Source organism: Glycine soja, chromosome 5 (genome assembly GCF_004193775.1).
Source record: "Glycine soja cultivar W05 chromosome 5, ASM419377v2, whole genome shotgun sequence".
In the NCBI taxonomy this organism is placed as follows: Eukaryota; Viridiplantae; Streptophyta; class Magnoliopsida; order Fabales; family Fabaceae; genus Glycine; species Glycine soja.
The window spans coordinates 7447368-7462285 of NC_041006.1; the positions used below are offsets into that span (position 1 = coordinate 7447368).

Sequence of the window (14918 nt, forward strand, 5' to 3'; positions counted from 1 at the left end):
CTGTGTGTCAAACACAATATTATTGCCCGAATAGAAAATTGAATCATGAAAAGAGTGCGTTTGGATAGAGAATTTTAACTGAAGAAAGTAATTTATGAGAGGTAATTTAGAATTCATTATTTGGATGCTTTTTATGAAAAATTTAAAATTTTGGAATTTTGAAACAAAATTTTAAACAATTAAAATTCTGGAATTTCAATTTCCTTCCCAAAGGTAAAAAATTGAATATCTTCTTATAGTCTTCTTCAAGTTTGAGCTCCTAAAATATCGATCGGGTGTAAGCAAACACACGTATAACTAATACACTAACAATATTTTTTCTTTTTTTTTCATTTCTTTTTTTTTATCCTCATAATTCTAATTTTTTTTATCCAAACACAAAATTTTGAAAATAAAAAAATTTTAATTAAAATATTTAAAATTCTTAAAATTTAAAATTTCTCTTAATTTTAAATTTCTCTATCCAAACAGTCTCTAAAAAGTAATCAACATCAAATTTAGAATTGCACCAAATGCAATTCAGTTATCAAACGTAGAGGATCCAGTTCCAATCTCATTGATTGTTTTCGAATTCGACCTTAAAACAAACGTTTCTTTACCCCTGAATTCCTTGCAGAATATCGTAACTTTAAATAAAGGAAATAAAAAATAGCCAGAGGAGACAACCAAATGATGTCAAGTACATTTATTAGAAGGCAAACGTTAAAGCACCAGTTAATAAATTCATAACTAAAAATATATTAAAAAACAATATAAATATAGTATTAATAATATTCAATATAAGTTTTAATATTTTTGCATTTTAACTCTTTGATGACACATGAAAATACAGTCCAACATTTGTCCTGTAAAAATTGTTATCAAAGTCATTTAAGTTTTTTGCTAATGTTAATTTTATGCTTAGAAGCAAATTGCTGGATTGAAATTGAAATGAAATTACCGAAGCTTCTGAGTAGCTTGTGCAGAAAGAGTGACATGATGAATTGGTAAATGAATAAACTTTGCAAACCATGAAAAAGGGAAAAAAGACGTGGCAAAAGTAACGTTTGTTACTGGTTTTGATCATTATTGTTGTTGAAGTTGATATCACATAAGAGAAAGAGATTGCAAAGGCGATTCACTTTTGATCACGTTGATTGTCACTGGATTTTGGGTCTCACGGTCCCTTGCATCACACACCCAACGCTACAAGAAACTAAAAGCGGATACATAACCCTTAAAACATGGAGAAGGAAGGAGCAAACCGGTTCCACACAAATTTTCTGTAATCATGTTTGCATTTTTGAGATAGGGTTATGTATGCTTTTCATGACAGTTACATTACTGGTTGACCTTGTAAATTGTAATTTTTTTTAATAGAACACATATTATCCACAATTATAATTCTGTTTGTGACAGATAAGAAAATTGTATACTTAGAAATTGTAACTCAAGTAGTTCGGGTTGCATTCAAATAAATAAATATTAATTAGTATTTTTAACTGAAATTAAAATGAGAAAGATTTTTATTAGAATACACAAAATTATTATGTTATTCATAACTTTATTTAGGTTCTTTTATATTTTAAACAATAATTTTTTTCTTTTAATTTTTTAACTAATATTTTAAAGATATTGATTAACAAGACTCTTAGAAAATATGTTAAAATCACATTTAATGAAAAAAATTCACATTCCAATGCAAAATCGTCTAAGGGTTGTGTTTGTGAAACTGTTTTGTTAAATACAACAGTCAATTTTTCAGAGTTACTTTGGCGTTTGTGCCTAAAAATGAGTGTTTTCTCCATTGAACGAATTTCTAACTGGTATCCAAAGATGTCGTCATGCACTAAGCAGCTTGAGTGTTGCTTCTCCTTTACGATGTAACGCTTCATAAACATTCACTTATCCACACAATTTTATGGTAATTGATTCATATAATGACCTAAATCATTATTTTTCAACTCTATGCAAAAGTAAAAAAAAATAAAAATTATTATATTATTTTTGGAGTGCCATTGGAAAATGGTTCTTACTAGTTCAGTCCCACCTGGAGCAGCACGTGCTGCATGATAGACACTGTCATGTGACCTTCTCTGCTCCTTTCGTCCCTTCATCTCTTTCTCTTTTCTTTTTCACACTTATTCAGTTTACTTACTTACCTTTTGGGTTTTGGCCTTTTCATCTCTCTCTTTCTCTCTCTTCTGTGTTTCCGCCGCTGCATAAGCAAAGTAGCAGTGACTCAGTCACTTGCAACATTTTCGGCTTAACATATCAGACCCATTGAACCATCACTCTTTTCTGTTCCTGCTCATGTATCTCATCATGCCCCCTATTCCAATCTAGAGTTTTAATCTTTTCAAGTTTCAACCTTTGTTCCTATGTAGACACCCCACTTAGTATATCATAGCCATAATAATTATATCATATCTTAATCATATTAATCATTTCACAATCATAACCAAACCATGGGTTGCTTACACTCCAAAACCGCACATCTTCACTCCCCTGAAGACCCTCCTACTGCCTTACCAGACTCCAAAAAACCCGATCCAGGTCTCTCTTTTCACCTTTTCTCTGTGTTTCCCTCTTGGGATTGTTTAACTGTTTTGGTTTTCAAGTTGTGTGGAGAATGGAAATGTTTTTTTTTTTTTTTTTTTGTGGGGTTTGTCAAAATCTAGCATTGATGGGCTTTGGAGCTAAATGGGGATGGTTCTTGTACTCTTGTTTTGGTGTGGGTTTGAGAAAGTTTTGGTTTTTAGTATGTTTTTTCATTTTTTTTTTGTTTTTTTTTTCCGAAGGGAATGGTGGTGATGATGTTGATCAAGAGTGTCAGGTTCCAGCATTCAAAGAGTATGGCCTGATTGAGCTTAGAAGGGCCACAAATGAGTTCAGCACAGATTACATTGTTTCTGAGAGTGGTGAGAAAGCTCCCAATGTGGTCTACAGAGGGAAGCTTGAGAACAATCGATTAGTTGCTGTGAAACGCTTCTCCAAACTCTCTTGGCCTGATGCTCAACAGTTCATGGTGAGAGGAATGAACAACTTTTATTAGTCCTCAATTTGGTTTCTGAGAAATTCAAGGAAAAAAAAGGAGTAGGAGGAGAATGACAAGTATTTAGTTGTTTTTAGAGAAACATTGTTAATTTTTGTGGATTCTGTTGTGCATTTTTGGGGTTTGACTGGAAGATAAAGTTTTGGATTCTCTCACTTTTTTTTTAAGGATTTTCCTTTATGTAATTTTTCACATTATATTTTGTTAATGGTTCCGGGAATGCAAGTTTTTTGTTAATGGTTTTGATTGGTCAGGCAGAGGCAGCTGGAGTTGGGAAAGTGAGGCACAAGAGACTGGTGAATCTAATTGGTTGTTGTGCTGAAGGAGATGAAAGGCTCTTGGTAGCTGAGTACATGCCAAATGATACTTTGTCCAAACATCTCTTTCACTGTACTTCTCTATATCCTTTCATTCAATTTTGTTAGCAGTCATTAAAGCTCTTTATTAGCTCTAGTACTTTTTTTCCCTCTCTTGTCATTCTCCTTGTTGACTTGCTGTCTTTAGATCTGGTGGAAAGTCCTTGTGGCCTTCATTTCTTATAAGACAGAACTGCCCGTCTTAAATTTTTACCGCATTTGTGTTATTTTGTTCGAGACCTGAACAGCATATTATAAGAAGTTTTAATATGCTTTTTACTGAGACACAAATGATGCATTTATTTTAGTTGTTGGCCAATATAAGTTGTACAATTCAAGGTTTTAAGGCTATGTTTTTGTTGGAGTGAAAATGGACTCTTGGAATATAAGAAAGTGCAGAAAGGTAATGGTTGAACACAATAAAAAATTTAGAGATATTGTTGGTTTCCTCCTTTCCATATTCACCCAAACCAAGCATAGCTCAACTAAACAAGTATTTTTTTGTATGTGAACTAAGCTAGTTTTGATCTTATCTGGTTTAGTAGTTATGTTAGTTGCAATCTAAATTGCTTTTCCTATGTGCTAGTTATCTTCTGTATGCTGTCAACTGTAAAAGACACTGGGCATCTTGTTGAATGACCATCTATCCTATTCTCATGTCTTGCTCCAAGTTCCGTTACCAACTACCTTTTTATACTTATAGTTGAGTATAGAAAAGATTATGACCTGTGGAAATAATTAGTGTTAGATTAGAAAAAAAAAAGATTATCAGAGACAAGAGAGAAACAAAAAGATATATCATTCAAAACAGAAAAGAAAACAACAAAGGCAAGCTGATTAGTTAAGCAAAGCTTACCAACATCTCCGCATATCCAACAAAGAAACCCCTTTGAAAGGAACATTGCTACATTAGCTGAACACTATCAAGAAGCAAAGAACTTCACCCCAAAGTAGATGTAGCATAAAATATAATCCTTTCAAATTCTGGTATTCCACTCCACTAATAGCAGTATATAATTGCATACTTGCAAATCATAACAGAGTCTTAGAAATAAATATATGATGGAATGTTTCAAGCTTTCTGGGCAAATTCAATGTTGATTCCTTTACCTTTATAGAAAGAGTCTCCAAGTTATATTTCTATCACCTCATTTCTTAATCCTGTTCTATCCTATTGTTAATACTTTCTGGCTTGTTCATGATTTGATGTACTTTATATTAGCCCAAATACCCCCTCTCAAAGAAAAGCACACAGTGAAAAATGGAAGCAGAGAAGTTAGTCAATTGTAGTTTGATAATTATTTCAAGTAATAAGTAATCTAGGAGCATCTGTTTCACTTGAAAATGGTAGTTTGATTATCACTATGCTTAATTTCTTACTTGATGAAATCTGTGATTCTATGTCACAGGGGACAAGCAACCATTACCATGGGAAATGCGTGTCAGAGTTGCATACCATGTTGCCCAGGCACTAGATCATTGTAGCTTGGAAAACCGTAAAATATATCATGATCTGAATGCATATAGGATTCTTTTTGATGAGGTAAGATTGGGAATCTATCATTATGAACTAATTGTTTGTTTTGTATATTATGGCACCGTGTTTTCAGTTTTTGTTGTGAAATATATTCTGCATGATGCATTTTTCCTGTTTTAGGTATATCTATCCTGTATTCTTTCTCTAATTTTGAGCTTTGTTGTTTGTCTTTGATACTTCATTGCTGTCTTCCCCAGATCATAGTCGGTACCTAATTGTCATTATATTCATACACTTGCTCACGAAGAATGTTAATAATGCCATGAACATCATTTTTTCATTAGTACATGTCTAAATTATGGATTGAAATTTGTTACTAATTTATTCATTTCTGTCAGGATGGTGATCCACGCTTATCTAGTTTTGGGCTTATGAAAAATAGTCGAGATGGGAAAAGCTACAGTACTAATTTAGCTTATACTCCACCTGAATTTTTGCGAACAGGTATAATATTTGCCAACATGTATTTCTGTAGATAACTAATGATGGTTGAAGATTTTACTTATGTTTCTCATGGAATTCCCAACAATGATAGACATGGATTTATATACATTTGATGGTGTGGCTTATTCTGTTCATATATACTGAATAGTAGAGCAGAATTTTGATTTTCTCAATGTGTTAGTCTAAAAAGAATAAAATGTTTGTTGGGTTCATTGGCGACATTTTGTTACCTGATATTCCATTGTTTGTTTCAGAACTGTCTTATTAGAAGTTTTGCCAACTATAATTAATGATAATATGATACTTAACAAATAACAACACCTGCAGGCAGGATAATCCCAGAGAGTGTGATCTACAGTTATGGAACTGTTCTTCTGGATCTTCTAAGTGGCAAGCATATTCCTCCAAGCCATGTATGTTGCGTTCTAACAAAATCCAGTCTCTGCATTCATATAAGAATGTGCTTTATGCTTTATTTTGTTTCATAAGGCATTATAAGCATTCTATGTTACCCTACATTTTCTGGATTTCATTGGTGTTTGATGTGAATCATATGATTCAATCCAATTCATGTGAGTATTGCCTGGTTATGACTTTCTGGTTATGAGAATTTGCACTGAACATATGCTGGTAAAAAGTTGTTGTCACTCTAGACCCTCTTGCATGCTGCCGGATATTATGGTTGCTTTCTAGTTGAAGTTATGTTCACGTAGCATAAAAAATGAATAATTCATTTCATTATTATTTGGAATCCTTTGATGTCTTGACTTGATACACAAATGCCTATTCATACTGCCTAGTTAATTCCATATGAAGTTGAATTTGGTATATGGGACACAGGTGTATGAAAGTTGTTAATAGGAATGATTTTGTTCTTCAGGCTTTGGACCTAATTAGAGGGAAAAATGTTTTGTTGTTGATGGACTCTTCTCTAGAAGGGCAATATGCAAATGATGATGCTACAAAGTTGGTTGAGCTTGCTTCAAAATGTCTTCAGTTTGAGGCCAGAGAACGGCCTGAAATTAAATTTCTTCTTACTGCTGTTGCGCCTCTTCAAAAGCAGAAAGAGGTTTTAGTTTTTGTTTTAGCTTTAAATGTTGAACTTCAATTTACTTTTGCTGTACTTTTATTTTCATTCCAAATGTATTCAACTTTGTTTTTAAGGTTTACCTTCTCATTCTCGTAAAATCGCTGTTCACCATGTTGAGTTGCCCCCCTTTTTTTACAGGTAACTTCTCATGTGTTAATGGGCTTAACTAAAAACACAGCAGTACTACCAACCATGCTTTCTCCTCTTGGAAAGGCTTGTGCAAGGATGGATCTCACTGCTGTGCATGATATATTGTTAAAAACAGGTTATAAAGATGAAGAAGGTGCAGAAAATGAGGTATGTCAAATTTCCACATTTTTGCTCGATCATTCACCACTAAGTTGTTCTTCGGTTTGGGGTTAGCCCATTGCCAATACACAATATGAGATTATATTTTACATGAGTTTTTTTGTGACACATTGACTTGCATGAGTTGTGTTTGAATAACAGTAGTGTCATATTGAATGCCAATTACCTGTGAGAGTGGGATTGACGTTCAACGTGCCTTGGAAAGTGAAAAACTCATAAAATAAACGCATGGTCAGCTATAATGGGTTGCACTGTAGTTGCATTGCATTAATGGATAATGCACTTTTTCTGCAGCACAAAATTGTTAATTGTTTATCCTACTTGTTAATCTCAGGTTGTTTTGCCAACTGTTTTTGTGCTTGCTATTGTTCATTAACTAAAAATGTAATTGCAGCTTTCATTCCAAGAATGGACACAACAAGTGCAAGATATCTTGAACACAAAAAAGTTTGGGGATATTGCATTCAGAGACAAGGATTTCAAAAATGCAATTGAGTATTACTCTAAGGTAGATTCTCTGTTTCACCTTTTTTTAACTGGTTTTGGCTTATTGGTTGCCTCAAAATGTTCATAATCTCAATATGTTCTTAAGGTATATTCCTATTCTGAAGTCATAGTCTGAGCCCTTTATTTCTTTGCATTAAGCAGTTGGTGGTTATGATGTCTGTTCCTTCTGCTACTGTGTTTGCAAGGAGAGCCTTCTCCTACTTGATGAACGATCAAGCAGAACTGGCATTAAGGGATGCCATGCAAGCACAGGTATGCATACCGGATTGGCCAACTGCATTCTACCTGCAGGCTCTTGCTCTCTCAAAGCTGGGAATGGAAACTGATGCACATGACATGCTTAATGATGGGGCTGCCTTTGAAGCTAAGAGGTCTAACAGCTGGCGCGGTTAAAATTCCTAATTTGCAGTTCTTTGCTCACTAAACTAGCAGAGTGGCATAAAAGAATATGCTATTTTTTTGCCATAATTTGTACTTGCTAGAATAGGAATATGTAGAGTGCTAGTTTAAGGGGCAAGAAAAAGAACTCTGCTATAAGATGGTTCTCAAGGAATATTACAGTATAGATTTTCCTATACAATTGAATCCTGTAGAATGAATTTTCTCCATATGAAAATAACAATGTGTTTGGATGGGGAGTTTTGAGGGAAAAATTCAATTTTTAAGTAGATTTAAAATATCACATGACACATAAAATTCACTTGTTTTAATGTATTGAATATGAAGAATTTTCAAAATGATAGAAAGTTTAGCAGGCGATTTTTTTTAGTAGAATGAACTATGAAGGGATTTCAAATAACATTTAAAATAAAAGATTTTTGAAATTCTTTTTCTGGTCTGAACTCTCACTCCAAACCTTCAGTGTGCAGTCAATAAATGTACCTCTCTCCTCCTTTCTCTTTTGTGCGCCTCTACTCTCTCCTTTTCTCTCTCTTGCACTTCTCTCTCTTTCACACCTTTTTTCCTCTATCTCTTCTATACCTACCTCTTCCTCTCATGCACATCTCTCCTCTCTTTTGCACCACCCTCTCCCTCTCCCCCTTCCTTGCCTCTTTCTCCATCCCCTTCCCTCTTTGTCTTTCACACCTCTTTGGCTCTTTCTATTCTTATACATTTTAAAATATATGTTTTTAATGATAAGATAAGTATTTACACTTTTATTAACAATCAAAAGTTATCAATGAATGCGTAGATTAGTTGCTATGTTAAATATTAGGAGGTGGAGTTTAGTTTGTTCATAGCAATCTTATTTACTATCTTTGAGTAGGATTATCTCCTAAAGATATATGTGGTTTCATATTAAATTAACAATATTATCAATGAAAAACTTGTATAATTAATCATTTAAGTTTTTACAAAATTTTATAATTTTTAAACTGTTTTTTTCTTTATTAAAAAAATAGCTAATGTTTATTTAATAAGATTTTATATTAGAATCTCACTTTTTAAAATAAATGTTTAAAAATAAAATTTTACAAATAACAATAGTTGAGTTGTTTTATTCAAATATATAACTTGAAACATAATCAGTTTAAAATAATTATTCAAATAGAATATCTCAAAAATAAAATAAACTTTATTGTAATAATTATTATTTTTATATTATGTAACAAAAAAATTATATATCATAAGTTCCTTAAAAATTTAAATCTGTCTAAACATTAAACACTATGGAGTTCATTTATGCCATCATGCCTATATGGCTCGGTGGTCATCTACACCAGCTTCTTTTCAATGTGACAAATGGGGGCAACAAGTTTAGAGATTCATAAGAGAAGGCATGAAATTACCATTTTAATCGTTCTTTATGATCACACTAGTGCCAATGCTGTATTGTGCTTGAGTTCAATAAATGCTTTCTGACTTATAATAGATGAAAGTGTGTTAACAAGTCAAAGATGCCGTTTGTTTAACAACAGTTTTTGATGAAAATTAAAAGGCAAAAAAAAAAAAAAAAACTGGTGTGCCCAATTGTCCAAGTTTACATCGGCTATATTATTTGTACACACTACACATGCAATTTCATATCAAATGTAAATGCAGGTGGTCTAATTTCAAAACTTGTTTGGTCAAACCAAAATCAAACACAACCACGTAGTTTTATAAGGCTAGTCTTCCCCAACATCACATTTGAAATTATTGTCTTCGGTAATTTTTAAATTTGTTTTGGAAAATTATTTTAATAGAAGTGGTAATATTTCATTTTGATTGCTGCACTAAAAAAATAACAATTAAAAAAGGAAAAAAAAATGTTTGATCATGGGAATAGACATGACTATTAAACTTAAACCCATAGAAATCCGTCAGATTCGCACTCGATTTTGATAGAGGAAACTCACTTTGACTTGACTGGATCAAATTTGCCTTTTCGGATAAAAGTGGAGCTGGGGATGAAATTAATCCTCACCTCATTGTATTATATATATATAGGAGTAGAATTTTATTTTCATATTTTATTTTTCATATCAATTAAAAAATAAAAAGAATTATTTTAATACTTAATTAATTTAAATTATAATAATTATGAAAGAATAGCGTTAAAGTTATACATTGAATCAAAATTTTAATTTTATTCATATTTTTTTTAAAAGATCTTTGTTATTTATTGATTTTTATATATTATTTTGCATTACAATTTCATAGTTAATAATTTAATATATAATTTATTTAAAAAAATATATAAATAGATTTTTTTATTTAAAAAATGAGATTGGTTCCTTACTGGTTTTCCTAAACCTAACAAAATCGAACAGGTAGGTTGGTTTAAAACTTTTTAAACTGATCTTTCCTAAATATGATTCAACTCCACATAATCGAAGATAAGAGCCCAATCCAACTTCGAGATATCCTGTTGCCATGCTTACATGCAAACAAATATTGCACCAATTCAATAAAAACTATATATTGCAAATTCAACACGTGATTTTCACCAATGATGATTTTATAAAATCATCAGGACCAAATAATGCATAAGATAAAAAATTATACTTTGACTTAAATGTTTGTCTTGTGTTGTTTCTTAGTGTGTATCAAACTCAATTTCTCCCTACAAGTTTAATGTGTTACTAATTAAGTATTTTCACTAAAACTATATAATAATGAATTTTACTACAGAATGTTAATGGGTTAATGGGTTATGATCAATCTGGGAAACCAATCAATCTAACCCAATTACATTTCAACAAGTTGAATTGTGTTCATTTTGACTGATCCAATTATTATTAGGTGAGGTATCAGATTAATGAGTTTCAAACTTATCAACTAAAAACACATAATTATTCTAAGGCAATTGCTAAATGCGCATCCATTTTTACTTTTGCACCCCCTTTGTTATTATTTTATTACAAAACTACCCTCATATATTTTAACCCATCTCTTTTGCAGACCTGCGATTGTAGTCACTCACACACACCCTTCTCTTACCCTTTGTTTGGATTCATCCAATTGAGTACATTTTATATTGCTTTTCTCTTCTTAATCTCACTCTTCTTTTTCTCTTTGTCAAAGTGATTCCAAAGCTCAAAACTTTACTTTCTCATACCCTCACATGGCATTGTTTGACCTGTATTCACCTAAACCCTTCATTCGATTCAACCCTTCATTCGATTCAATCCTAATGATGGGGTCCTTTGGTCCTAACATAGTGTGATGACGATGATGATGGAGACTTCAATCGCATCTTGGACTATTCACCCCACTTGGAATCATCAGAATAAGATGCCTTAGTTATCTCCTTGCAATTTTGGTGCGTGATGCGTCCCATAGTGTCGGATGAGAAGCTAATACCAAGAAGGGTATGCGTTGTTGGCGTTGAATCGCAGGTGGCGAATGGGGTTTGTTGAGTAAACTTGAAGGAAGAACCAAAAATATTAGTGGGTGTGATAGTGACGCTGAGGGACGTACAAGAAAGTGTGGATTGGGAAGAAATGATCAGAGTCTTAGAGATTCAAATTGGCAAAGGAAGACAAAGCATGAGAGATAGGGATCAGTGACAAAGTCGATGAGGGCGTAGTCAAGGACAATTTGGCTCGATGGTGCTACGACCTATGGTGCTACTTGTTGGTTTGGGTTGTGATGTGCAAATGTAACACCTAAGCCAATAAAGATAGTAACAATTTTTAGTCACTACTATGTAAAGTTAATTATTTTAAAATTTAAAATACAATTAGAGTTAAACATTTTAGATGGAAAATTGAAAAAAAAATACCAAACGCATACATTCCAAAAACATAAAGGACAAAAATAAAATTTTTAAAACTTAATGTACCCAAAAGAAATTAAGGTAAAACTTATTGGATAAAAAGTAACATTAAACCTTTTAGAAAAAGAGGAGTTGAAAAGGGGTATAGAAGTAAAAATAGGGGTGCAAATTGTAACAACCTTATTCTAAATTAAGAAAATGAATGTTGAGAATAAAGAATAACTCTTAGAATATATATATATATATATTTCAACAATCACAAGCGTGTGCGGGTTCCATTCCAGAATCCAAACTTAAAAGCAAAATTAGTCATTTCTCGATCCACATGGGCTTTATTGGGCTTGTAACGTGGTCAGGGGAAAGAAGGTTATGAAAGAAAAGATCAGAGAGACCCAAAGAGTGTTTAAGGGTTATATTGAGTAAGAACATTGAGAGCGTTACTTATAGTTTTATTCATTTGAACTTTTGGGTTGGGCTCTACTCCTTTTGTCTTATACATTAATCATTATTGCACTTTTGTTTCTCTTTTTCTTTACTCGCCTTTGGCAGATTTTATTTTCCTTTTCTTTTCATTGTTTCCCAACTTCATGCATGTGTTGTTTTCATTGCTCTTCCCGCCGGTTTAGCGGTGGTTCCTACTCAAGGTTTCTATTTTGCTTTTGTTGTTTTTTGTGTTTTTTTAGAAAACAAATATGCTTTGGCTCGGAGGGGGTAGCAAGGGATAAATTAGTGTTTGGGATATTGAAACACGACCATGTGTCATTTCAAATCTTGACTTAGATCCTTTTGTATTTTGGGTTTCTCTCTCGGGTGGTAGACTGGATATATCCTCAGGGAACACTTCAGGAAACTCTCTGATAACAGGGAGGCCACACATGGAAACCTTTCTCTCTATTTCCAGGTTAGACAAGATTATGTACACTTGATCTTCTTTTAATGATGTCACAACTTGGTTGGCAGAGATAAACATCATATCCTTACTTACTCCAGAATCATCAAACACCATAGTTTTATCAAAATAGTTTAACAAGACATGGTTGGAAGATAACCAGTCCATACCAAGAATAACATCAATCTGGCTCAAAGGCAAACAAATCAGATCAATCAAGAAGGTCCTACCAGAAATTTCCACAAGACAATTCAAACACACATTAGAAGTTAACATAGAACCACTAGTTGGCGTCTCTACCACCAGATCTTTATTTAAAGAAGACACAGAAAGCTTAAGTTTCCCTACACACGAACAGGATATAAAAGAAGGGTTGCACCGGAATCGAATAGCACAAGTAAAACAATTCTATTTATGAAACATTTACCTTTGGATTTCGAAGCTTCAACACCGTTAAGGGTAAAGACTCTTCCAGTGGCCTTCGGATGTCCAGTTTGGTCATTCAGGCCCCCACCATTTTGCTCCTTCTTGGGATATGGACAATTTCTCTGAATATGTCCTTTTTGTCAACAATTAAAATAGGTCACGCCTTTTCCAGCATAATTTGAGGAGATGTGCCCTGGCTTACCATATTTGTAACAAGTGATCTGAGTGGGGAAAGTATTGGGTTTGCTACCACTACCACCCGTAAATCCGATAACAACAGTCCTCTGATTGTTGGGAGGTTACCATATTGCTTAGGAGGGGTCGAGTAAGGTTTTCATTGATGTTGAGGTCCATTCTTTTTGTTCTTCATTGGACCTATACTCCTATAGTAGGTCGCCTTATCTTTGGAGTCTTCATCCCAAATCCGACACATGTTAACCAAGAGTGGGAACTGACGAACACCTTGGTAATTCACAACTTGCTTCACTTCAGGTCGCAAGCCATTCAGAAACTTTACACATTTTGAACTTTCACCACCTCTCCCTTGATGATGGGGAAAGTACCTCACCAGCTCCTCAAGCTTGGCTGCATACTCAGCCACAGTCATGTTTCCTTGCTTAAGCTCTAAAATTTCCATCTCCTTCTTGTTTCTAACATCCTCAGGAAAGTATTTCTCCAAAAATACCCTCTTGAAGACATCCCAGGTCACATCTTGACCTTCAGCCTCTAGGCATTGGTGAGTATTCTCCCACCAATACTCAGCTTCTTCTACCAGAGTATATATATACCAAACAACTTTTTGCCCCTCTGGACAGGCCACCACTCAGAAAATTTTCTCTATTTCCCTTATCCAGTTATGAGCACCATCAGGGTTGTATCCTCTATTGGAAGCGGTCCAACCCCTGGTACTCAATAGCTCCACCAGCTTCTCCCCTATTTGGATTCCCTATAGTCTGAGCTAAGGCTTGAAGAGCATCAGCTATCGCACGATCATTCCGTCCAGCCATCACTCCCTATACACACCATGGAGTTAGACATGGAAGGAATACACACAATAAAATGAACAACACAAAAATCACAACCATCACAAGTCCCTACTTAGTTACTTTTGAGAGTTGATGCCTCGAGGGAGCATTCCTATAAACTAGTCCTCTCTCGAGACATTAACACTCACTTTCCATCATTTGTATTTCCTAATCGCTTGCCATATCATCTCATTGCCCTTCAAAAATTATACAGGTGGCCAGTCTGATAACTTATGACACGACATTGAAACTCATGGTATAGTAGACATCAGGAAAACAAACATGATATGACTACATCAATCAAATCTTTATAACTCATGGAAACACAACAAGTGAATAAGTTCCAATTGCAAACAACAAACATTAAGCATTCAACAAGGCAACCAGAGAATGCACAAAAAAACATAGCAGACTCACAACTCACTGGCCGAAAAGGTTCGACCGGCTCTGATACCACTAATGTAACAACCCGCCTAGTCGCTACGATATCACCACTCTAATAACTTGAGAAATTAAATTCTTCTTTTATATATTTTTTTATGAAAACTCTGTTAATTTGCTTATGAAAATTATAGTAAATTTGAATTTCACGATATATATATATATATATATATATATATATATATATATATATATATATATATATATATATATATATATATATATATATATATATATATATATATATATATATATATATATATTCATAAACAATGTACCATTACTTAACTGAATACATATATATTAGTATAGTAACTCAGTACACATCATTTACATAATGAAAGTAAACTTGTTCATACATATAACTAAATTTGTGATTTACATCTTCAATTAACAAAATAGTTATGGAACTAGCTATGGAGGAGTTGATTAACAAAACACAACTCTCTCCCAAAGTAACCCCAATGTCATCACATTGGTTCGGCGGCTCCACAAAAGAATCTCACTTCCCGTACTCTACCGTTGTCATTCTGCTCCCACGAACAAGGGTTCACGATCATCACAGGTACCAACCACACGGTACAAAAATTGCAAGGGTGAGTTCATTATAAAAAGTATTAATACAAATATCAAATAACCACAATTAGAAGAAAACATTA

The 14918-nt window shown here is 33.4% G+C and overlaps 1 protein-coding gene across 1 annotated transcript; it reads left to right on the top strand.

Moving 5' to 3' along the window:
* The first annotated feature begins 2050 nt into the window (after nucleotides 1-2050).
* Nucleotides 2051-7942, top strand: LOC114412264 (serine/threonine-protein kinase BSK2-like). Its single transcript, XM_028376087.1, has 10 exons — nucleotides 2051-2535; nucleotides 2781-3007; nucleotides 3289-3424; nucleotides 4800-4933; nucleotides 5266-5371; nucleotides 5699-5784; nucleotides 6252-6440; nucleotides 6600-6758; nucleotides 7165-7278; nucleotides 7419-7942. Exons 1-10 carry the CDS (start codon nucleotides 2448-2450, stop codon nucleotides 7668-7670), a joined length of 1491 nt encoding a protein of 496 aa, XP_028231888.1. The 5' UTR covers nucleotides 2051-2447; the 3' UTR covers nucleotides 7671-7942.
* The last annotated feature ends 6976 nt before the right edge of the window (nucleotides 7943-14918 follow it).